Below are 25725 nucleotides of genomic sequence, written 5' to 3' on the forward strand. Positions count from 1 at the left end.
TGGAGTTTCTTAATGTTCTGGCCACTACAGCGATCGCCTGGGATCACAGGGGCCAAGCACCTCAGCCACTTTGTTAAGGTGCATGAACAGCCTGTTCTGAAAATCTATCTTCAGCCTGGGAGAAGGAAAAATACCTCAGGGATCATTTGGAGGTGACAGGGATGAGTTTGGGCAAAGAGAAGAATAACATTTCTGGCGGCTGTAACTGCTCCAGAAATATTACCTAAGACTTTTGCTCAGCCCTGTATTTAAAGCAAGATTTGTTTCATGATGTGTGAACAAAGACATTTGAAAGCCAGCACACAGGGCTGCTGCTTTCTGTGCAGGGCTGCTGCTTTCTGTGCAGGGCTGCTGCTCTCTGTGCAGGGCTGCTGCTCTCTGTGCAGGGCTGCTGATTTCTGTACAGGGAAAGCCAGCATGCAGGGCTGCTGCTTTCTGTGCAGGGCTGCTGCTTTCAGTGCAGGGCTGCTGCTCTCTGTGCAGGGCTGCTGATTTCTGTACAGGGAAAGCCAGCATGCAGGGCTGCTGCTTTCTGTGCAGGGCTGCTGCTTTCTGTGCAGGGCTGCTGCTTTCTGTGCAGGGCTGCTGCCTTCTGTGCAGGGCTGCTGCCTTCTGTGCAGGGCTGCTGCCTTCTGTGCAGGGCTGCTGCCTTCTGTGCAGGGCTGCTGCTTTCTGTGCAGGGCTGCTGCCTGTTGCTGAGCAACCTGGAGCTGGCCTGATGCTGCTCCCGGGCAAGGACCCGCCAGTGGATCCTGCTGCATGCCAGGAACTGATCAAACTCATCTTCTCCTAAGTGCTTTCTTCTCAAGAGGAAATGATGCTCAATCAATCCTCTCCCTCACTGGCATGCAGGGTGACTGCTGGGCAGAGCAGGAGCCTCTCACTGAAGGCAGTGCCAGGAGCGCACCAGGTTTGGGCTTTCTTGGGTCAAAGCAGTGCGAGCTGTGGATGTCAGGGAGAGAGGCACAGGAGACCACAGCAACTTGTAATCCCAAATCAGAAAGACACAACATATTGGGCAACTAGAGATGTGAGACAGTCTTACTGCTCAGGATTAAAATAGTTGGAAGTGAAAACATTTTCTGCACCCACCTGCAAGGACGATTTTGAAAGCCTCTTGAGCCACCCACGTGCGCTTCCACGTCTGACGAGGCAGGACACAGCTAGCAGCCCAGGCTGGACACAAATGCCCCCAAAACACTTCCCATTGTAAGGAATGTTCTACCTCTCTGCCGCTTGAGGCAACCTAAGAGTAGCAGGCTCGATCCAGTCCTGAGGAGAAGCTGTGGGTGGTGGAAGTGATGAGGCTTGGATCCCCCCAGCCTCCTGCGTTGTCACCGCCTGCAGGGGCTGATGGTGGCAGGTCCCTGCGGCTGCACCAGCTCTCTGGAGCCTGACGACCCATCAGCCCACACAGTGCTTCCTTTGGCGACTGCAGCCAGAGGAGATACAAATAAGTCTTCTCACACCTGCTTGGATGCTTCTTTCCCCCAAATTATGTGTGCTTCACTGCCATGGAGTCTTTGCTTCCCTGCCGCAGTTAGGTGGGAGCAGTTCAATACACACACAGGAGGGTGGAGGGCCTCTAGCTGATTCCTCTGCCCCAGCTGGACAGCAGGACACTGTTTAGTCCCGAGATGCTTTTAAACGTGTGCCAGTGTTTTAAACACATTTTTAATTCCACATGTGGCTGGGAAGGACTTCATTGTGTTAGCATTCACCGGACGTCAACGGAGCAGAGCTCTTCTGCAGCTCCGTTATAAGGAAGTTAATCACCGCAGGGCTGGGACAGCACAAAAGAAGTGGAGCAGTCAAGATAATGCCGTAGGCAACTGGCTAATGTGTCTGCAGCCTGCCTCAGATGAGTGGAAGCAAAACTGGTGAACTGTGTGTTATCAGCCTCATTTCACCAGAGATCAGTGGCAGAAAGTGATTGATTCTGCTGCTGGCAAGCTCCACGGGAGTAAGATAACATTTGAGCTCTCAGTGGCTGTAGATTTGTTCTCTTCGAGATCACCTGCCTCTGGAAGCTTTTCAGGAGAGGAAACAAAGGAACAGCTATTAATTTGGAGTTTAGAGAGAGAGAGAGAGGGAGTTTTAATGGCATCTCCCCCATCTCTCTGAAAAATTGGGAGCAGTCACGTAGGATATCCTGAGCCAAAGGATTTTATCAGAAAAAAAGCATCTTCTTGGTGTCCAGTGTGTTTGACAGCACTTCATAAATAAGCAGTCTGGTAGGGATCCAGGAGAGCACTTAGGCAAATACTTAGCATTAAGCACATGAGTATTTCCTAGATTTCAGTGGGACTATTTATATATTTAAAGAGGGAAACATGTGGAAGTGGTTTTGCTCTTCAGCATCGTCCCCTGCCCTAACCAGCTCTCATTCTGCTGCTGTCAGACATAACGCCTGGTCAGTACCACAGAATCAAGCCCATCATTTGGAACACAAGCCCTATGAGGAGAGGCTGAGGGAGCTGGGGTTGCTTAGCCTGGAGAAGAGGAGGCTCAGGGGTGACCTTATTGCTGTCTACAACTACCTGAAGGGAGGTTGTAGACAGGCAGAGGTTGGTCTCTTCTCCCAGGCAGCCAGCACCAGAACAAGAGGACACAGTCTCAGGCTGCACCAGGGGAGGTTCAGGCTGGAGGTCAGGAGGAAGTTTTACACAGAGAGAGTGATTGCCCATTGGAATGGGCTGTCCAGGGAGGTGGTGGAGTGACCATCACTGGAGGTGTTCAGGAGGAGACTTGACAGGGTGCTTGGTTGCATGGTTTAGTTGGTTGGGAGGTGTTGGATGATAGGTTGGACGCAATGATCTTGAAGGTCTCTTCCAACCTGGTTTATTCTATTCCATTTTTCTGTCTGGTCTCCTTCTCATGCACCTACATTGGCTCTCTCTGAGCTGAGAAACAAAACTCTCAGTGACATCCAGGGGTCAGAGGATGGTGTAGGTCCCTCAGAAATATCTGCAGGGGGCTTTAAGATTCACCCTTTAAAAACTATTTGCCAACAGATACAAGTTGCCTCAATATTTGCTGTCAAGAGACTGGGAAATAAAAGGCAAAGCCTTAACAAATTCAGATTGAGAACAGGTCATCTCCAACATAATGCCTGGTGCCCAAAGCAGGAGGACCAGGGAACAAGATCTTTTTCATGCTGTTCTCTCAGGATGTTTTGTTTGCCTCCTCTGCCAGCAGCCCAGGTTTCTTCTGTGCCTTCTGGAAAGCAGAGAGGCTGACAGAGCTGGAGACAGCAGCGCTAGAGAGAGACAGGCTGGCTTTTGAATGCCACTTTCCTTCTCTCTCACTGAAGGCTGGGAATCTGGGAGAAGAGCAAGCTGGAATCTTTCTAACCTGGCTGTTGTGTCAGCTGGAAGAATCCTCTGTTTATCAAATGAGCTGTCTCCAGGACTGACTGGGGGAGAAGAAATGATGAAGTAACCAAAGAGATGATAACTTTTCTAACTATGACTAATGTGCAAAGAGCCACACATGGGGGGGGGGGAAGTCTGGATCAGAGCACAGAAAGAAAAGCAAGCTGTGAGTGCTGCTCCCAGCTCTGCCACTGACTCACTGTCTGATCCCACCAGGCCATGCTGCTGCACAGCCCCCTTGCTCTTCCCCAGGTGGGAAACTGGGACCTATAGCGGTACCATCACCTACCTCCTCTACCCACATCTGCAGCCAGGCTTGCTCTGAAAAAGCTTGTAGAGCCTTTTGATGCTCACACATGGGGAAGCCAGAGGAATAATGGGAAAAGCAGCAATTTCTGACAGTTTTCTACCTATTTGATCAGAGAGAGGGAATTTCTAAAGGCTGCAGGTCTGAACCTTCCTTGAATGAGGGTTGACCCCGCTCTGTTTCCACACAGTTTTCCTTCACATCTTAGGCATACACTCAAATTGCATTGCCTGTGTAACTGAAGTGTGTATCTCCCCCAGGCCAGCCAGAGGTTACCCCAAATCTGAACACCCCCTGCATCCTGCTCTGACTTGTCTTGGGAAGCTCTCCACGTGTAACCAACTGCACATGGTCCCAGCCTCCTTCATGAGGTCAGAAGGATCAGACCTCATCCATTCAGCCCTCATCTCACTTTGATCATGGGACAGAAAGAGAAGGGGTTTCCTGTCTTTCCCAGCTTAGTGCACATGAGTTACTGAACTGGGTAAGTGGAAGGAACTGAAATGAACAGTTGCCTGTGATCCTCAGTAAGGCTTGGCATGGATGGTTTAGCCTTGCAATGAGCACCAGTTTTAAAGTGCTCAGGCAGTGACCTCCACCAGGCCAAGGGCAAAAATGTCTCTGTGATCCTAGAAGCAAATGCAGAGAATGATGTGATGGCTTCAACATTAACTTACTTTATTTTTGTGAAAGGTACGAAATTTGGAGATGAATCTGGGGTCTCCATTTCAAAAAGCAATTATTCTGCATGCATTTAGTTTCTATCAGTAATTACTCACCAGGTGAAGGACAGGGTGATGCTTCTCTTAACATCATTTCATGCACTTGACATCTTTTACTTTCAAAACTTGGCCTTTAGCTCTATTCCTGCTCTCCTTGCCCCACTGTACTAATCCACACCTCTCTAAATGCCAACTGTTGCCCTGTTGATGTGCTGCCCAGCTGCGTGGGACAACAGAACCAGCTCATGGCTGTGTTCCTCCTGAGCCAATGGAAGAGGAACCCTAAGGGGCAGATCTGTGCAGTGCTGGATCAGGGCAGAGCCTGGCAGAGGCAGCCAGGGAGTGGAGGGCAGAGCCTGGCAGAGGTGGCTGGGGAGCTGAGGGCAGAGCCTGGCAGAGGCAGCCAGGTTAGTTCAGGGCAGAGCGTGGCAGAGGTGGTGGGGGAACTGAGGGCAAAGCCTGGCAGAGGTGGCTAGGGAGCTAAGGGCAGAGCCTGGCAGAGGTGGCTGGGGAACTGAGGGCAGAGCCTGGCAGAGGTGGCTAGGGAGCTAAGGGCAGAGCCTGGCAGAGGTGGCTGAGGAACTGAGGGCAGAGCCTGGCAGTGGCAGCCAGACCCTGAATACCCTTGGCAGGCTGCTGGCATGGAGCTGTGCTGGACCCACAGGCCCATGGCTTCTCACCACCTACTCACCTGGCACACACCAAAGACACTGCCAGCTCCCTGGGCTGAGGGGAGGAATGTGATTTAGCAACACCTTCCTCCTACTCCCGGAGCTGTGATAACCTGAAGGAACATTTGCTACCAAATACTCAGATAAGCAGATTTTATTTTGAGTCATTACTTCACAATGAAAGCCACATGTACCTCCCTTAGAATGAACATGCTTTGTGAAAGAATATGTTTCCACTCAGGGCTAATTTTCCATCTAAATGAGGCGTTACCCCATTACAAAAACAAGTGGCTGGGGAGAGATGGCAGCCTGGTGTGTGGCCTGCTGCTAGCAGCCCTGGCAGCTGTGGACACAGCTCAGCCATAGAATCATAGAACTGTCAGGGTTGGAAGGCACCTCAAGGATCAGCCATGGGCAGGGACACCTCACACTAGATCAGGTTGCTCACAGCCACATCCAGCCTGGCTGCAAAAACCTCCAGGGATGAGGCTTCCACCACCTCCCTGGGCAACCTGTGCCAGTCTCTCACCACCCTCATAATGAAGAACTTCTTCCTAACATCCAATCTGAATCTACCCACATCTAGTTTTGTTTCATTCCCGCTTGTCTTGTCACTACCTGCCATGCTAAAAAGTCCCTCCCCAGCTTTCTTGTAGCCCCCTTCAGATACTGGAAGGCCACAATAAGGTCTCCTCGGAACCTTCTCTGCTCCAGACTGAACAGCCCCAACTCTCAGTCCCACACAGGGCCAGTGCCACTATCCAGGAACCCTTGATTTTAAGCTGTGCAGAGAGCTGCTCTGTCTGCAAGCATGACCTGCTGTGACCTGCAGTGCTTTCAGACTGGAATCCTGAATTGCTGATTTTAATGTTATTTACATAACAGAGTTCTTATGCTCAGACTTATCACATAAAACCCAGCCCTGCTGGAACACTGGAAGAGAAGGCTTCAGAATTTGTGAGACAGCAAAGCAAAACAAAATACCTTCAGCAATAAAAAGCTGTCAGCTGCACGGACACCTTATCCTCCAGCGCTGACAGCTGTGCACAGGGTCCAAGCAAACATTCAGAACGTGGGCTGACACTTAGCTCCAAAGAGAAGCACAGGCTCAGGAGAAAGGCATCTCTCTGGCACAGGTAGGCTCATGCTATGCCTTGTTTTCCACCTCCCCTGGTGCAGCTTGAGACTGTGTCCTCCTGGGCAGCCAGCACCAGAAGGAGAGGACACAGTCTCAAGCTCCACCAGGGGAGGTTTAGGCTGGATGCTAGGAAGAAGTTCTTCATAGAAGGAGTGATTGGCCATTGGAATGGGTTGCCCAGGGAGGTGATGGAGTCACTATCACTGGAGGTGTTTAGGAAGAGTCTGGATGGGGTGCTTGGTGCCATGGTTGATTAGATGGTGCTGGGTGATAGGTTGGACTGGATGATCTCAAAGGTCTCTTCCAACCTGGTCTGGTCTGGTCTGGTCTGGTCTGGTCTGGTCTATTCTATTCTATTCTATTCCATTCTATTCTATTCTATTCTATTCTATTCTATTCTATTCTATTCTATTCTATTCTATTCTATTCTATTCTATTCTATTCTATTCTATTCTATTCTATTCTATTCTATTCTATTCTATTCCTATTCTATTCTATTCTATTCTATTCTATTCTACTCTACTCTGCTCTGCTCTGCTCTGCTCTGCTCTACTCTACTCTATACTCTATTCTACTCTATTCTAAATTTGATCATCCAATCTACAGCTTATCTTACAGGGAAAATGCACCTTGCATAGAGTTTGCCAGATCTGTCCTAGGTCAGGGCAATTCTAGATATCAATACAGGCTGGGGGATGATGAAATTGAGAGCAGCCCTGCAGAAAGTGACTTGAGGGGTGCTGGTAGATGAAAAGCTGGGCATGAGCCAACAGTGTGTGCTCACAGCCCACAAGGACAATGGCAGCCTAGGCTCCACCAAAGGCAGTGTGGCCTGCAGATGGAGAGAGGTGATTCTGCCACTTTGCTCTGCTCTGGGAAGACCTCACCTGCAGTACTATGTCCAGCTCTGGAGCCCTCAACACAGGAAGGACATGAACCTGATGGATGTGTCCAGAGGAGAGCCACAAAAATGATCAGGGGATTGGAGCACCTCTACTATGAGGACAGGCTGAGGGAGCTGGGGCTGTTCAGCCTGGAGAAGACAAGACTCTGGGGAGACCTAACAGCAGCCTTCCAGTACCTGAAGGGGGCTACAAGAAGACTGCAGAGGCACTGTTTGCAGAGGCCTGCAGGTATAGGATGAGAGGCAATGGTTTGAAATCAGAGGAGATTTGATTTGGATGTTAGGAACAAGTTATTTACCATGAGGGGAGTGGAACACTGCAACAGGTTGCTCAGGGAGGTAGTTGAAGCCAAATCCCTTGGTCAGGCTCACAAGGCTCTGAGCAACCTGCTCTAGTGGAGGATGTCCCTGCTGAGTGCAGGGGGGTTGACTGGACGAGCTTTGGAGGTCCCTTCCAACCCAAACCATTCTATGATTCTATGTCTCTATGACTCTGTGCCTGTTCCATTTGTCACAGCTCTGGGGATTCCAGGTGTCAGCTGAGGCTGTGGGTGATTTGTGAACTGCAGAAAACAGTTTAATAGAAAGGATTTAACTCAGCTGTAATGAAACAAGCAAAAGAACTTGGTAATGTTTTGATATTTGTAAGATAGCAACTGCAAGTAAAGCACTCAGTGCATTCGTTGGCAGGGCTGATTTGTCTTGTCCACCAAGTGCAAAGATTAAACCCCACAAAGCCTGTGAAAACCCAGCACATGCACCCAGAACCATACACACCCAGAAAAGCCACCAACATTGAATCTTTTTTTGAGAGCAATGGGGCAATAAAACACTCATTGGGTGCTTTTCAGGAAAGAAATTCAAAGGGGGTGGGGGGTATAAAAAGAAGAGGGGAGGGGAAGAGAAGAAAACAGAGCCCAAATTGATGTGAAGATCTAATCACAAAATTGCTTCTAAACTAGTACATCTTAGCCACACAGACAATCAGTCAAAAGCAAAGTGTTGGCTCTGTAAACTGAGAAGAACAGAAAGCATTTTGCAGTCAGCCTTCATGAGTCAGTTGTGATCAGCATCTCACAAACCTTGGCAGCAAGCTGCAGATGCTGGGAAAATCCAGCACCTGCAGACGTGGCAGAGCTCGGGGGAGGCCAGGAGAGTACCAAGAGTGGCAGTAACAGAACCAGCTCACACGCCAGGGAGCCAGGAACCCACAGGACAGCCCAGGGATGCCCAATCTCAGGCAGAAAAGACTGATTGAGCAGGAAAGTTCTGACTTGTGCTGAGGTCCTCACATGGTGTTTCGTTGGGTATGGATTGAGAATGTCTCTTCCTTGGTGGGACTGGAGGTGTCACGGTTCTTATGTGGTGGTGTGGACAACTCTCTTTCATTTGCCCCACAAAGCCAACTCTTTCTGCAGGGATATCCCAGTGCATCCCTGATCCTCAGCTTTTTGCAATACATTTCTTGATGGAATTTTGTGTCTTGATGATAAGCCTCCAGACTTTTGCCATCATTTCATGGTGCAGAGCAGCCAGGCTGTAAGTGAGTCCTGCACGGCTGGTAGGAGGAGTGAGCTCTACACACATCTGTGTGCAAGAAACAAAGGGGGGGCAAAGAGAGATTCTTTGAACTCTGGCACTAATCTTTCATAAAATCCAATGAAGGCTTTACATCAGCTTTTGGAAAAGCCATGCACATGACCTTACTTCTGCAGCAGACACTTCTCTCCCAAGCCCAGGAAAAGCATCCTACATGTAACCTGGTTACCGCTTGGCCACACAAACATTCTTCTTGTTCCGAAGTGTTTCTTCACATCTCACCAAAACACCTCTCTGACCCTCTCCTGTCATTCCCCTTCCTCTTTCCAGGAGCTGCAGCTTGTGGTTACTTTGGGGCTGAGGCTTCTGGACAATATGTGGAGAAAGCCCACACAAAGCCTTGGCCATGCTGTCCATGAGGGGATTGCTGAACCCTCCTCTCTCTACGAGAAGGCCACTGAAGCCATGAAGTGTGTCCAAAGGCAGGCAATGAAGATGGTGAAAGGCCAACAGCACACATCTTCTGAGGAGTGGTTGAGGGAACTGGGATTGATTAGCCTGGACAAAAGGATGCTGGGGGGACATCTTCTTGCTCTCTACAACTACCTGAAAGGAGGTTGGAGTGAGGTGGGGGTTGGTCTCCCAAGGAATAAGTGATAGCACTAGAGGTAATGGCTTCAAGTTGCACCAGGGGAGGTTAAGGCTGGACACAAGGAACATTTTTTTCCTTGGAAGGGTTGTCAAGGCCTGGAACAGGCTGCCCAGAGCAGTGATGTAGTCCCTATCCCTGGAGGAGTTTAAAAGTCATGTAGTTGTGGTGCTGAAGGACATGGTTTGGTAGTGACCTGGCAGTGCTGGGTTGACTGCTGGACTCAAATGATCTTACAGATCTCTTCCAACCAAAATGCTTCTCTGTTTCTGTGAGTGTTTGATGAACCACTCTGCAGGTGTTGTACAGGATCTCTGTTTTTTCAGGTGCTAGCTCTGCTGCTTCAGTTCTGCAGGGGCTGCATTAAACCCCAGCCTGGCATTTCAGCCATACCAAAAGCCAACACTGTTTCTCCATAAATGCTTTTCCTCACCAACAGCTGGGAAGAACTGGACATGGTCAGGTACCAGCCCTGCCCATTGCTATCCTGCCCCACAGACAGCAGCTCCCTGGGGGGTTGGAGATGGTGGGGGGGTATTGCTGCCATCCACACCTTCCACAGCAGCCCTCTGCCTGCCCTGGCAGTCCTCTGACCATCAGACATTCCGGGGGAAGCTGCCAAATTTTGCTTGGCTGTACTTAGGTTTTGGGGTTTTTTTATGATTATTTTTATCTTCTATGGCTTGTAAAAACTGCTTGGAAAAGACTGGACACGATTCTTTGGTTGTCCAACTGGCTTCACTTCTCCATTTGCAACAAATTATTACTTCTTTCCCTTTGTCTCCAGAGGAGTTGAAATTAATGGGCTTGTTTTAACCTCTCTCCGGTGACTGATTCCATTACCAGGTTGCCTGGGAATGGTGCCTACCAGAAACTGCTGCTCTGGGACTGTTATTTAGGACCAGTAAGGGGAGCTCAAGTCATGTTTATGGTAGGTCCTACAATAATTTTGTCTGCTGGACAGGGCTTGCTGAACCTTGTGTGTAACCGAAGAGGTGGCTAGCGTAAGATCCATCGAGCTACCGTTTGGTGCTGGTGGGGATTACGGGGCGACGCGGAGCAGAGGAAGGAGGGAGCAAACTCTCCGTCTTGGTGAGGAGAGGGCGGCTGAGTGCCCTCGGTAAGAGCTGGGGTTGTGAGGATCACACAAGCCCCTGCGAAAGGAGCGTTCCTTTGCCGAATTCCGCCCAGCGGGGTGCACTCTGAGGCTGGAAGCGCGGAGGACAGAGAGAAACCGGTCATGGCCACGGCCAGGGCGGTGGAGGGAGCGGGTTCGGGGGAGGCTGCATAGTTTCAGTCCCGGGTTGACCGGCATAGCCGCGCCCCCTCCCCGGCTCTCGCCCAGAGGCCGCCGTGACGGGCGCGGTGCCCCGGCGGGCCGGGCAGTCCCGTCGCGTCCCGTCCCGCTCCGCCCGCGGGGCCGATTCCGAGAAGGCACCGAGTCCAGAAATTACGGCGGAGACCGGCGGCGGCGCTGCGGCTCCACTGCTCCGAAGCCGCCCCCGGGGCTCCGCTCACCGCCCCCGCCGCCGGAGAGGGAGCCGAGCCGAGGGGCGGCCGGGCGCCGCTTCTCTCTTCCCCGCGGTACCGGATTAATCTCTGCAGAGCAGCGGCGGGACCGCGCCGGCGGCACGGGGCGGGCTTCGCCGCCGCACCTCCTCCCCTCGGCGCCCGCCCGCCGCTCACACGGACCGCAGGCAGCCTCCCGCTCCCACGGCAGCAACTTTTTCTGCCTGTTGCGCCCTCCTCGCATCCCGCCCGTCGTTCCGGCGGGGATGGCCGCCCCGGCACCGCGCTGCCGCTAACCCGGACGTCGAGAAGCCAGCTAGGGGGTGGCCTCCCGGGGCTCTCCGCCTCGCCTGCCGCTGCCGCTATCGCGGCTCCGCGCTCGGCTGGCATGGAGGTGCAGCTGGGGGTCGGCCGCGTCTACCCACGGGCAGGGGGCAGGAGCTTCCGCGGGGCTTTTCAGACCTTCTTCCAGAGCGTCTGCGAGGCTTTCCAGGAGCCTTCGGAGGAGCCGCCGGGCAGCCTGCAGCCGCCGGCGTGCGCGCCCTGCCCGCCGAGCCCCCCTCCGCCGGGCTCGCCCGCCTGCCCCTCCGCCCCGGAGCCCCGCGGCGCCGGGAAGGCGCTGCCGGCCGGCGGTCGTGTCATGGGTTCGCCCTTCCCCGGAGCCGGTGAGCTGAGGGAGCTGCTATGCGAGGCGGGAGCGATGCCGCCCCTGCTGCCTCCGCCGCTGCCGCCGCCGCCTGCCGAGCCCGAGCCGGCGCCCGGGGAGGACCCGCTGGGCGACAGCGCTAAACAGCTCTGCCGCGCCGTGTCAGCCTCCATGGGCTTGGCGCTGGAGACGCTGGAGGCGCCGGCCGAGCCACTGCCCCCCCCGCTGCCGCTGCCCCGGGAGGACTGCATGTTCGCGCTGCCCGCCGGGCCGCCGCCCCGTGCCCCGCGCCCTCCCGCCGGGGACCCGCCCGAGCCGCCGCCTGCCTTCGCGGGACCCGAGGCCGCCCTGGCCGTCGACTCCCCCACCGGGACGGGGTTCTACCGCGGGTCTCCGGGGCCCGCGGCGCGGCCGCCCCCCGCCGCCTTCAGCCTGACTTCGCCGCCCGCCCGCATCAAGCTGGAGAGCTCGCCGGGGCCGGCGGCGGGCGGCGGCTGGCCCGTGCCGTGCCGCTACGGCACAGAGCTGACCCCGCCGGGTCCCGTGGGTCCCTGGCCCACTCTCTTTGCCGAAGAGGGGCAGCTCTACGGGCCCTGCGCCGAGCCGCCCGCCGGGCCCTTCGCCTGCGGGCGCGGACCGCCCGCCGACAGCGCCGACTTCCCCGCCGACGCCTGGTACCCGGTGAGCCGGCCGCCCTTCACCGCCCCCGCCGCCTGCATCAAGAGTGAGCTGGGACCCTGGACCGAGGGTTACCCCGGCGCGTACGGCGATGTTCGGTGAGTACTCCAGTCCCGCCAGCAGTTGCACCCTGCATCCCGCACCGCGCATCCTGCCGGCACCCTGCATCCTGCACCGCACATCACCACGTATCCTGCACTGCTCATCCGGCACCGGCATCCTGCATTCTGTCGGCACCAGCACCTTGTGTCCTGCGTGCACCTTGCATCCTGCACCACGCATCCTGCTGGCAACCCTCACTCCCCACTTCCCGCTGCTGTGTCGTCCCCCCTCCCCCCGCGCCGGTATCTGTGTCCTAACTGGCCCCGGCTTGATTTACTTCCTCGCTGCTGGAGGCTGCAGTCAGGGTGCCGGAGTCGGGACGCTGCACTTGGGGCACGGACTGATCTTGGATGGAGTTGGGATTCTCCCCGCACCAGGCGAACAGTGAGTGAGCTGTGCTGATCAGGCTAAACCTGATGAATGTGTAGGCAGAGAAACGCTGAGTGTGCCTTGGAGCTCAGCATCAGAAAATGTGTAAAAATAGAGGCAGACGAGTATTTAGGGACACAGCAGAGGGGGAAAGGTTTGTGCAAAGAAATGCTGGATCGAAAGTATTTTTGTCATAGGGGACTAACCTCAGAAAAGCAGATTACTGCCTGTGAAAGAGGTGCACACCATCTAAACAGGGGCAAACTGCATCATCACATTGCTGTGGGAAGGAATCGCTGCAGCCGGTAGAAACTGCTGCAGAAGGATTTAATGCTGGGCTGGGGGCAGCCTCGGCCACAGGTTGTTGGTGTGGCTTCACCTCGGGTCTGCGTCGGTGGAGGTTCATCTCCATGTGCTCACCTTGAGGTCTTCTGTCTGGGGGAGTGAAGATCAAAATGAGCAATTGTATTTTCCCTTTGAATTAGAGCAGGATAACTCGTGCTTCTGTGCTTGCTTTGTTGCTTTGAAATGCTCACAGCTTTATTCGGGCAGTATCATCCACACAATCATTTACTTGGGGATTTCACAAAGAAGTTGAAGACTCAGTGAGAAAAACAACAAAAGCAAGACAAGGGGTAAAAGAACAGATCAGAAAGACCAGCTGAAGGTGTTGGGTGGGTGGCAGGAGTCCTGTACCCTGTGTCTGCTCCTCTGGATCAGTGCAAAGTGAGCAGGATTGAGTAAAGTTGGAAAAGTTCAGCTGTCCAGATGCTGTCAGTGGATGGTGCAGGGTTTGGTATCACAAGGCTCAGCCTTGTCACGGTTGGTTTGTCTGTGAAGCCCGTGCAATAGAGCTGCACACAGACAAGGAGTATTGCAGGGAGGAGGGCAGGTTTGGGTTTAGGCGGTGGGCAGAGGCTGTTGAGTGGGCTAAGCCAGGGCAGCAGGTAGACTTTGCCTGAGCCCTGCCTTGGAGATAATTGTCATCGCCCTTATTCTGGTGGGAAATCATATAGTCGTTTTGGAAGAGGCATTTTAAGATCGTTGAGTCCAGCTGCTGACCCAGCACTGCAAGGTCACCGCCAGCTCATGTCCCTGAGCACCACATTTGCACAGCTTTTAAAGCCCTCCAGGGATGGTGACTCCGTCTCTGCCTGGGCCGCCTGTTAAGAGTGCCTCAGGTGCCGTATCCTCCTCTTTCCCTTGGCTCCATTCAGCATAAAGTGTGTATGTCCCCCACATCCCCAGCTTCTGAGGGGGCCTGGGCTCCCACCGGCAGGCTGAGGCAGGGATCAGCAGTGTTGGAGCTAGCCCAGAGAGCTTTTGCAGGGCTCTTATCTTGTCCCATGAACTCCTCACTGGTACAGCAGCTGCTGCAAGGGCATGACGGCAGTGTTGGATGGGATCTTAAAGCCCTGTAAGGAAAGCAGAGCCCTTCTCTGTGGTCTGGCTGAAGCTTCATGGGTTAACTGCTGCCAGAGTTAGGTGTCGTTGCAGCAAAGTCTCCATTAACTTCACAATGTCCTGCCTATCGTTTGGCATGGCTTTTCATTTTCTGCCGGGCATGCAGCAGTGCCCGTGCAGCGAGCAGCCTCTGCTACAGCCGGAGCTGATGGCAGGGGATCGTGCAGCAGCTGCTCAGACAGCAGCGCCTGCGAGGAGAAGGGGGCAGGGGCTTTGTAGTCAGGCTCCCTCGCAGAGGGACCATCTGACTTGGACCTGTACTGCACTGCTAGCTCTAAGTGCTAGGTTTAGATTCCTGTCCTGCGTGGCATTGCACAGAAAGCTCTACCCGCTTCACCTCGGGCAGTGGGGTCTCTTTAAGAGGGTAGAGGGCAGTGCTGGGGCTCACTGCGGCGGCGTTACCTGCCTTGGGAGATCCCGGCGCCGTGACACTGCCAGCAACGGCAGCTGCAGCCCAGGCTCCTTTGAAGAGTAGCAAGAAGCATTGTGTGCATTGTGTTCCTTCTGGTTTTGAACGATCCTGCTTTGTGCTTGTGGGATTGCATCTCTTCCCTCCCAGGTGAACCCCAGCCCTGCCCTGCTGCAGCCTGGGGCAGGCGTAGGGAGGCATTTTTTAAGTTAGAGATACACTCCTCCCTCGTCTGTGACACTGAAGTATGAACAGTGTCTTCATATCTGTGGGAATCGTTTACATTTGCTCTTTTAAAGAGCAACTATTGGTTTGGATTTGGGGGTTCCCAATAGAAGAGTTTGGCTCTGAAGCCCTGAAAGAGGGGAGCTGGTTGGTTGAGGAATTGTTAGTGGAAAATGGGGTGCTGGCTTCCACCTCGGTCTGGGATACAGCACAGAGCTTTTAAACCAAACACAGTTCTGGTGCTGCCTCGGAAACCAGCAGCCCTGAGAGGACTGAAATAAGGTGCTCCTGACTGGAGCCCTCCTTGCCATGGAGGGGTTGGCGGTCTCCAGGCACAAGGTGCAGTGGGAGCAGTGCAGACCCATACCTGCTGCCTGCCCCTTTGCTTGTGTGGAGAAGGAGATTTGTCTGGGTTTGGAGGCTCTGAAGCATCCCACAGAAAACACAGTGGGTGTTAACACAGTCTAGTTTGATTGGAAGCATTGATCCAGTACCTGACTGAGTCTGCAATGCTTATGTATAATTAGTGAATTAATCCCAGCTTTTGTTACACTGTGGACTCATAGCTCTTTAGCTTTGTTCTCTGGCAATGCACAGTTATTACCAGCAGTCTTTGAGGGGACTGAACAACAGCCTGATGTAAGAGTGAGATGCACTGTTGATAGAATAAACCCAAAGTTCTGGCCTCACACTGCCTTTTAAGATCAGGACAGGGCACTGGGTGGGTGGTGTGGGGCTGTTTGCTTTCAGCTAAAGTGGAATCAATGACAGAGCTGTTGCTGAAGTGGTGGAAACGAAAGTGAGACATGCATTTAAGGAGTAATTTGCTTAGAAAAAAATCTGTGTGGTTTCAGATGGTCTTTTCTAAGTAGTGTTTGCTGTTGCTGCAGTTCTCTTTGGAACCCCTTGTGTTTGCTGGTCACACCTGCCTGTGGATTCCTGTATCTGCTTGGGCTGAAATCAGCTTGGGCCAGTGCCCTGTGTTTATGCATCACCTGGTGTAATGGCTGTCTAATCTTCTGGTGGCCAGCTCAGTGTTTGTGATACTGCTCACAGATAACACCTGTAATAATTGCTGCCTGCTGCAGGAGGAGATAAGGTTCTGATAGAAAGATCAAGGGTGGGTTATTACCCTACCAAATGAGACAAAGTGAGAGGCCGTTCCCTGGGCTGGCCTCGCTCCCAGCCTGTGTCTGGCCACCTATACCTAGCACTGCATTGGCATCCTGTTCCTCAGGGGGTCTGGAGGACCCTCAGCTGTTCCCTGGGGGTACTTAAAAGCCCTTGGGAAGGGGATGACTCTCCCACCTGTGACCTTTCTGCTCGGGTGAGCAGAGATTTTATGTGAATCACTTCTTTGGAAGATGGGCCATGCCTGAAGAATGCTCCCTCTGAAGCTTGTCCCTCTGACCAGCTTCACAACAGGCACTCGTGGTCTGCAGCTATGGTATGGATCCATGCAGGCAAATCTTGGGGACATCACTGATGTGTTCAAGCTTTTTGATGGTTCCTGATGGAAAAAAAAAAGAAGAGAAAGCATAAACCCAACATTTTCCTCCTCACCTTCCACTTCTTGTCCCTGCTGAGAGGCACAGGAAGGCTGCTTTACACAGAGGCCAAACAGCCAGTCCTGAACTACTCCTGGGTCTGGTTTAGAGAACCTGAGACTCCTTCAAGTGTGTGCTGGCATGCTACCAAGCTGTGATGAGATGTTTATCTGTCACTGCTTCAGTTAAGGTTGTGAAACAAGCGATATGCTGAGGCTGGTTAACTGAAGCAGCCAGGATGCTCAGGTTCTGCTCCAAGCCTTGCTCCTGCAGAACAGCAGTGGGTGCAGCGAGCCCCTCACGACCAGGAGAGTGGCAGCAATGGGCACTGCCAGCTGCCCTGCCACCCTGTTGGGAGCCCAGCAGATGTGGCTCTCTTTTTGCTGCTCCTGAGAGCTGCTGTCTGCACAACTGCAACATGCAAGCCTAGGCTTATTCATTTTCTTCTTTGCATAGCTACTTCCCTTCTTTTCACCTCGTTTTGGAGGTGCTGTTTATCTCTCCCATCAGTTAGCATTCGCTTTGTGCTGGTTGGTAACTCAGATTCTCCTTCTCCACAGCAAGTTACTGAGACTCAGCCCACAATGGTGTGAGGGCAGTGAGTGGGCCCTTTGTAAAGACAGGCTGTTTGACTTGATGCTGGCTACACACCAAAACCAACATCAGGAGCCTGGGTCCTGGTGGTCTCAGGCAGGGAGAGACTGGCTGTTTTCTTTTGGAGATGCCCAGAATCTCCCAGGGAACACTCCAGACTGGAAGGATCATGGTCCTTACATTAACTGGGCTGAGCCCACGGGTGTTACAAATATGTTGGTACTCTCCATCCTCACCCAGGCTTGTGCTTACCAGTGCAGGGGCCCTGGTGGGGTGCTAGAGGTGCTGAATGCTCTAGCCAAGGGGCTGGCACAGCCCTGTCCTTTGCCATTGATGTGAGGTTTACACCTGTGAAGGAACAATAACTGTTTCCAGTGTTCCTTCTTTGCCAACCTGCTCCTTCCACTCAAATGATTTTGGTTCTGGGGTTTCTTAGTATTTCTGCAGCATATTCCAAGTGTGATAAAATGGTTTCCTTTTCTCCTCCCTCCTCAGAGGTTCCTCCCTCTCTTCCTGACTCTCCTACTATTCCTTTGCCATGAGAAGAAGAGATGGATCACCCTGTTAAGGGACAGGCTGTGGAGGGCACATACAGATGTGAGGTGTTTGTGTGAAGCCTGCCTCTCTGCTCTTACAAAACAAACCAACTCTTTGCTCTTTGCCCTGTTGCAGGGCAGATTCTTGTCCCATCTTCTTCTGTGCTTTCCCATCCTCTTCTCTCCATGCCGAGCTCTTAAACCCTGTGGAAACTGCTTTCAGAGTCTCATGCTGGATATCAACAGTGATTGTATCACTCCCCCAATTTCTTTTTAAGTGTTAGTTGCAAGGAAACAATAAGCCCTGCATAATGCTGGGCACAGAAGACTGTGCCTGAGAATTCATTACACTTCACCAAAGCAGAAATGCATAAAAGGCTTTAAGAGTATTGGTGGGTTTGAGCTCTAGAGGCATTTTGTGTACCCTGCCCAAGGGCTTCAGAGCAGGAAGCTGTAAAGGATTTGCCCATGACAGCTATTCTACTTGTACAGCTTTCACAGTTTTTTTTTCCCCTTGCTGCTTGCATTTGTTATGCAGATGATAGCTGTGCTTTGTAGTGCTGCTCCCAGCCAGTCTGTGGCATAACCCTTTGCTTTTCCTCTTCTGACAGCTTGATTCTGGCCAAAGAGAGCTTATTACAGACCACTTGTGATTTGTTGCTCTTTCTGAGACCACAAGTGCAATGTATTTCACTAGACTGGTTGTGCAGGAGAGATGGAGGGTGCTTTGTAGTCTCTGTAGGAACCTGTGGCTTTGCACACTGCTGTATCCGAAAGACAACCATCCTGGTGCACACCTGTGCCTTTCCAGCCACGATTCCTTCTTGGAGGGCCTCTGCAGGATGGGCAACAGCCCCTGGGGCAGGATCACACCTGTGGGGATGGGCATGAATAGAATAGAATAGAATAGAATAGAATAGAATAAGCCAGGTTGGAAAAGACCTCTGAGATCATCGCATCCAACCTATCATCCAACATTATCTAATCAACTAAACCCTGGCACCAAGCACCCCATCCAGTCTTTTCCTAAACACCTCCAGTGATGGTGACTCCACCACCTCCCTGGGCAGCACACTCCAATGGCCAATCTCTCTTTCTGTGAAGAACTTCTTCCTCACATCCAGCCTAAACCTCCCTTGGTGCAGCTTGAGACTGTGTCCTCTTGTTCTGGTGCTGGGTGCCTGAGAGAAGAGACCAACCCCCACCTGGCTACAACCTCCCTTCAGGTAGTTGTAGAGAGCAAGAAGGTCTGCCCTGAGCCTCCTCTTCTCCAGGCTAAGCAACCCCAGCTCCCTCAGCCTCTCCTCACAGGGCTGTGCTCCAGACCCCTCCCCAGCTTTGTTGCCCTTCTCTGGACACGTTCCAGCAACTCAACATCTTTCCTAAACTGAGGAGCCCAGATCTGGACACAGGACTCAAGGTGTTGCCGAACCAGTGCTGAGTACAGGGGCAGAATGACCTCCCTGCTCCTGCTGGCCACACTGTTCCTGATACAGGGCAGGATGCACCCCCAGACAGGATCCCCCCTGTCCTTTGAGCCATGACTCTCCTGGGGCTGCCAGCACACGCTGAGCAGGAGGTTGGTGCTGCTCCTGGCAGCGCAGCCATGCTCAGTGGGGCTCTGTCTCCAAGCTGCTGAGAGCACCTGCATGCCCCGAGGGGTAGGTGGTGTGAGCAGGGGCCAGGGGCTGTGCCGTTCTGAGAAGCCTGGGAGCTCGGGTGGCTTTGTGAGTGCTGATGTTGGGACTGTGCCAGCACGTCCCCGTGGTGAGAAGCTGCCGATTCCTGGAAATCCCTGCCTCCAGCCCTGGCTTTAGGAGGAGGAAGGTGTGGGACAATCCTGGCAGGAGTTAGGGCAGAAACACTGTATCGAGGCTGTGTTTGCTGAATGCCATCTGCTGCCCAAGCAGCCCCTCTGCCTGATGCACAACTCCCCTCACCTCCGCCCCAAGGAGCCTCCAAGGCCACGCTCTGCTCAGGAACAAGACAACAGTTTGCTCTGTGCCCATTCCGGGGGGGGGGGAGGGGGGGCACTCTGGCATGGCAGCACCCAGGCACATGGGAGATAAAGGCTTCCAGAGCACATTGCAGGCAGGCAGCTCAAGGAAAAAGCACAGTGGAAAGCAGAGCTGCTCACAAGTTGGAGTCTGCTTGTGATGGGGGGTGGGAAAAAGAGGCATGCTCCTCGAACTAGGAGGCAAGCTGGAGATGTCAGCGGGACAGAAATTCCACAGCTAGGTCCTAAAGCCCTGGAAATCTTTGTAGCCCCTGTGGAAACATTTTTGTTGGGTGTGCTGACAGCGATTTCGTTTCGCAGAGTTAAAAATAATTCGCATTGGAGAGCAGCAGCTCAGCCCCTGGTAGTTTCCTGCTGTTCCTATTAGTTACACTTCCATCTCACCACTCAACTCCATTCATGTTTTGCTAATTGCTGGTTTCAAAACACTGCCTTCATGTGCCATTTCTGTGCTGGCAGTTGTCACTTGAACTGGCTTTCAGTCTGTACACGGCGTGCTCGCTCTGCCCGGCCGTGGGGCCGCTTCGGCAGGCAGATTCTCTTGAGATGGAGGCTTGCTGCTTGGGGCTGAAGGCTGAAGTTACAAAGCTAAATAGAAAAGAAAAACACATCCTACCATCCCCTGGAACATTTAAAATGAGAGTTTTCTGGGGGAAAAAAAACCAAACCCACACCCAAACAAACAAACCAACAGCTCTGTGGGAGACTTTGTACTACTTCTAGTAAAGTCCTTTTGCTTTGCTGAGCTGCTCTGGCAGATCCCAAAGCTCTGTGCAGTGCTGACAGTGAAACATAGGTAGGAAAGTGAAGCTTCTCCTCATAGGCCTATGAGTTGGATCTGATGATGAATATTCAATACCATGCAGGAGGTCATACCACGTGATGGTCAAAGCCCGTGGGGACATGGTATTGGGTGGGACAAGTCCTGGCTGCATGATGCTCAGCCCCCCTGCCCTGGCCCAGTAAGCCTTGCACCTCCTCATACATAGAATCCCAGAATGGTCTGGGTTGGAAGGGACCTTCAAAGGTCATCTAGTCCAACCCCTCTGCAGTCAGCAGGGACATCCTCCACTGGGTCAGGTTCCCCAGAGCCCTGTCGAGCCTCACCTTGAATAACTCCAGGGACGGAGCCTCAACCACCTTGAATGCCTCCAGGGATGGAGCCTCAACCACCTTGAATACCTCCAGGGATGGAGCCTCAACCACCTTGAATGTCTCCAGGGATGGAGCCTCAACCACCTTGAATGCCTCCAGGGATGGAGCCTAAACCACCTTGAATGCCTCCAGGGATGGAGCCTCAACCACCTTGAATGCCTCCAGGGACGGAGCCTCAACCACCTTGAATGCCTCCAGGGACGGAGCCTCAACCACCTTGAATGCCTCCAGGGATGGAGCCTCAACCACCTTGAATGCCTCCAGGGATGGAGCCTCAACCACCTTGAATACCTCCAGGGATGGAGCCTCAACCACCTTGAGTATCTCCAGGGATGGAGCCTCAACCACCTTGAATACCTCCAGGGATGGAGCCTCAACCACCTTGAGTATCTCCAGGGATGGAGCCTCACCACCTCCCTGGGCAACCTGGTCCAGTGTTCCACTGCCCTCATAGTAAAGAACCTGTTCCTAATGTGGGTTTTTAAAGGAGGGGTTTGGTGTATCACAAGATGATCTAGAAGCCTCGAGAGGTGTCAGCTGTGTTTGTTGTGCTCTACCACCCCTCTGCTCCCCTCTGCTGTTTTCAGAGTGTTGGCTGCAATCTTGAGCACATCTGCAAGTGGAAAAATCTCAGCACAGCCTCATAAGGCAGGAGGCAATGCTAAGCAGGAGGCTTCAGGTAAGCTTGGCTGCCTGAAGGGCTTCTGAGCATGGCCTGTGCCTCCTCCTGCAGTGGTTCTTGCATATTTGGAATGAATGTTCCTTCTTCTGCAAGTGCTGCAGCGTTCAGGTCTCTGATGAAGCACACACATGGAACAGCTGCACCATCTTCATCACTCTGATAGCAACACCATTTTGGAGGGCACCACTTCCCTGAGAAACAGAGAGTGGGAGCTTCAGGCAGCAGTGCCCATTTGCTCCTCAGCTCTTCTGAATGTGTCCTGGTGTGGCGAATGTGTTCTGCAGAAGAGACCCCTGCACCAGAAGCTAGTCCAGAGCAGACACCAAGAAGTCATCTTGGGTAGACCAACTGACCTGTGTCAGCTGGGAAGAGGCTGCTCATTGATGCCACATCCAGTGGGTGACAGAGGGTGTGGGTGTCTTCCTTTGCTGTGGTCCTTAGGTACGAGGTCAGCGTTGGCCGGGGTGATTTCCTCTCTCCTCGGATGAGCCCAGTCCTGCTCCATACCTGGAGGAATGCAGCCCCATCAGGGTTTCTGTGTGGATGCTGGGTTCTTCTCAGCTCTTTCTTATCCTCAGGAGATCCAGGAGACAGCGTGCATGAGAGGCAGATGTCCTGCCCCCCATTTTAGTGGAGCATTTATGCCCAGTAGCCAAGTCAGAGGCAGATGCAGGCTTGTCATCTCTTAATAGCTGGCTAGTGCCGACCTGCCATCCTGCCTCTGCCAGCTGGCTTCCTCTTGTTTTCCCAGCTGGATTGCAAACCAATCTGTGACATTGCAACTTCTCAGAGCCACCAGGGGTTTGGAGGTAGCTCCAGAGTGGATCTCAGTGGCCTCTGTGGGGCACACCCACAGCTGTAGGAGGTGGCTGGCAGCGTCTTTTGTGAGTCTCTGCTTCAGCTGGATCTTCTCTTCCTCCCACACAGGCTGGCACAGATACCAGCAGGGAGCACCTGGAAGTTCCTCTCTGGTCACTATAAATCTTCTGTGTGGGAAGTACAGGGCTTTGGGTTCCACAATCATGGATTGGTTTTCAAGGCACCTGAGCTGAAAACAACTCATGGGACACACTTGTCCCAGAGTGGGATAAGAATCCTGGGGCAGGAATTGGCAGGGCTCATTGATAGGGCTTTAAACTAGATTTGAAGGGGGAAGGGGTTAATAGTCTCCTGCTGGCTGGTGACAAACAGAGGGGCAGCTCACCAGCAGTAGAGAGAAGGAGAGCTGGTAAGGGCTCTCAACTTGCTACCCTGAGGCAAGCCACGAATGATCCACCAGGACATTCTGTGGAAACCGAGGGGATTTGTCACAAGAGGAGGACAGGGCCAGCCCAGCTGAAGTGCTTCTATGCGAATGCGCGCAGCTTGGGCAATAAACAGGATGAGTTAAGTGCCAATGTGCTGCTGGGATGCCACGACATAGTGGCTGTTACTGAAACTTGGTGGGATGAATCCCATGACTGGGATGTAGGCATAAATGGGTATAAACTCTTTAGGAAGGATAGGCAGGGAAGGAGAGGAGGAGGTGTTGCCCTCTATGTCAATAGCCAGTTGGAATCAGTGGAGCTCCAACTGGGGAGGGATGATAAGCTAGTTGAGAGTGTATGGGTCAAAATTAAAGGCAGGACAGGGGAAGAAGATATTACTGTGGGGGTCTCCTACAGGCCACCTGACCAGCAGATCCAAGCAGATGAGGCCCTCCATAGGCAAATAGAAGCAGCTTCCAGGTCACAAGCCCTGGTCCTCATGGGTGATTTCAACCACCCGGACATCTGCTGGAGGGACAACACAGCAAGGCACCAGCAATCCAGGATGTTCCTGGACTGCATAGAAGACAACTTCCTCCTCCAAATGGTGGAGGAACCAACAAGAAATGGTGCTATGCTGGACCTTGTTCTCACCAACAGAGAAGGGCTGGTAAGCAATGTGAGGCTCATAGACGGCCTTGGCTGCAGTGACCATGAAGCAGTTGAATTTAACATCCTCAGGGCAATCAGGAGGAAGTATTCCAAGCTCACGACCCTAGACTTTAGGCATGCAGATTTTGATCGCTTCAGGGATCTGCTAGCCAAAGTGTCATGGGACAAAGCCCTGGAGGGAAGAGGGACCCAGGACAGCTGGTCAGTATTCAAGGACCACCTCCTCTGTGTCCAGGAGCTCTGTGTACCAACAAAGAGAAAAGCAGGTAAGAATGCTAGGAGGCCTGCCTGGATGGGCAAGGAGCTACTGGACACACTATTACTTAAAAGGAAACTCTACAGGAAGTGGAGGGAAGGACAGGTAGAACAGGGGGAATACAAGGAAGCTGCCCGAGCAGCAAGAGTCCTGGTCAGGAAAGCCAAAGCAGAGTTTGAGTTGAATCTAGCCAGGGAGATTAAAGGGAATACTAAGAACTTTTACAGGTATATTAATGGGAAGAAGAAGACTAGGGAAGGTGTGGGCCCCCTCAGAAAAGAAAATGGTGACATGGTCACCTGTGATGAGGAAAAGGCTGAGGTACTTAATAACTTCTTTACCTCAGTCTTCACTGCAAGGGCCTCTAGCCACGCTCCTGATGTTATGGAAGTCAAAGCCAGGGACAGGGAGGAAGAACTGCCCATTGTAAGTGCAGATCAGGTTCGTGATCATCTGAAGAACCTGAAAGTGTTCAAGTCCATGGGACCCGACGGGTTACACCCACGGGTGCTGAGAGAACTGGCAGATGAGGTTGCTAAACCCCTCTCTATTATATTTCAAAAGTCCTGGCAGTCTGGGGAAGTCCCCACAGACTGGAAAAGGGGAAACATTGCCCCCATCTTCAAAAAGGGCAAGAAGGAGGAACCAGGGAACTACAGGCCAGTCAGTCTCACCTCTGTGCCTGGAAAGATCATGGAACAGATCCTCCTGGAGTCACTACTCGCTCAAAAGAATAGTGAAGAGGTGATTGGGAACAGTCAGCATGGCTTTGCCAAGGGCAAATCCTGCCTGACCAACCTGGTGGCCTTCTATGAGCAGGTGACAAAATTAATAGATGAGGGGCGAGCAACTGATGTCGTTTACCTGGACCTGAGCAAAGCCTTCGACACTGTCCCGCACCACATCCTGGTCTCCAAACTGGTGACACATGGGTTTGATTGGTGGACCACTAGATGGATAAGGAACTGGCTTGATGGCCGCACCCAAAGAGTGGCTGTCAATGGCTCCATGTCCCAGTGGAGGCCAGTGACAAGTGGAGTCCCTCAGGGATCAGTCCTGGGACCTATCTTATTCAACATCTTTGTGGGGGACATGGACAGTGGCATTGAGTGCACCCTCAGCAAGTTTGCTGATGACACCAAGCTGTGTGGTGCAGCAGACACGCTGGAGGGAAGGGAGGCCATCCAGAGGGACCTTGACAGGCTGGAGAGGTGGGCACAGGCCAACCTCATGAAGTTCAATAAGAGCAAGTGCAGGGTCCTGCATCTGGGTCGAGGCAATCCCAGGCACAAATACAGGCTGGGCAGTGACTGGCTGGAGGATAGCCCTGAGGAGAGAGACTTGGGGGTGCTGGTGGACAAAAAGCTCAACATGAGCTCTCAGTGTGCACTTGCAGCCCGCAAAGCCAATCAGATCCTGGGCTGCATCAGGCGAAGTGTGGCTAGCAGGTCGAGGGAGGTGATCCTCCCCCTCTACTCAGCCCTGGTGAGACCCCACCTGGAGTACTGTGTCCAGTTCTGGAGCCCCTATTACAAGAGGGATGTGGAGGTGCTGGAACGTGTCCAGAGAAGGGCCACGAGGATGATCAGAGGGCTGGAGCACCTCTCCTATGAGGACAGACTGAAGGAGTTGGGGCTGTTCAGTCTGGAGAAGAGAAGGCTCCGAGGTGACCTAATTGTCGCCTTCCAGTATCTGAAGGGGGCCTACAGGAAGGCTGGGGAAGGACTTCTGAGGATCTCAGGTAGTGATAGGACTAGGGGGAATGGAATGAAGCTGGAGGTGGGGAGATTCAGGCTGGATGTGAGGAGGAGGTTCTTCACCATGAGAGTGGTGAAACCCTGGAATGGGTTGTCCAGGGAGGTGGTCGAGGCCCCGTCCCTGGGGGTGTTTAAGAGCAGGCTGGATGAGGCTCTGTCCAGCCTGATCTAGTGTGGGGTGTCCCTGCCCATGGCAGGGGGGTTGGAACTAGATGATCCTTGTGGTCCCTTCCAACCCTGAATGAAACTATGAAACTATGAAACTATGAAGTAAGTACAGCAGCATGGACTTGGAGGGACTGGTAACCAGCTCAGAGCCCTTCCCTGGGGGATCTCTGGACTTCTTTAGGGGTCTGTGGCAGGTAACTGGCAATTATCTGTGGGTTTGGGTGTGCTGTACAGGGAACCTGTCTGCATTGGTGTGGGTGAGCCTTCCTGGCTCCTGAGCTGCAGTGACCTTGTCCAGCCCTGAGCTGGCCTCTTGGGGCTGAAGGCTGCAGGGAGGCCAGGCTGTGTTTTCCTGGGAAGGGAGGCAAGCAGTGTGGTCACTCTGGGA

General features: G+C 53.1%; 1 protein-coding gene across 1 annotated transcript in view; it reads left to right on the forward strand.

Annotated features, from left to right (window-relative positions):
- Positions 1-10855: 10855 nt before the first annotated feature.
- The window catches only part of AR (androgen receptor), a 72143-nt gene continuing 57273 nt past the window's right edge, over positions 10856-25725 (forward strand). Inside the window, exon 1 of the mRNA XM_068157596.1 lies at positions 10856-12235. Within this exon, the coding sequence (XP_068013697.1) occupies positions 11202-12235 (1034 nt within the window). The 5' untranslated portion in view covers positions 10856-11201. The remainder of the gene's footprint in view (positions 12236-25725) is intronic.

This window comes from Melanerpes formicivorus, unplaced genomic scaffold, assembly GCF_026170545.1.
Source record: "Melanerpes formicivorus ecotype bairdi unplaced genomic scaffold, bMelFor1.0.p_v2 SCAF_37, whole genome shotgun sequence".
Lineage (NCBI taxonomy): Eukaryota > Metazoa > Chordata > Aves > Piciformes > Picidae > Melanerpes > Melanerpes formicivorus.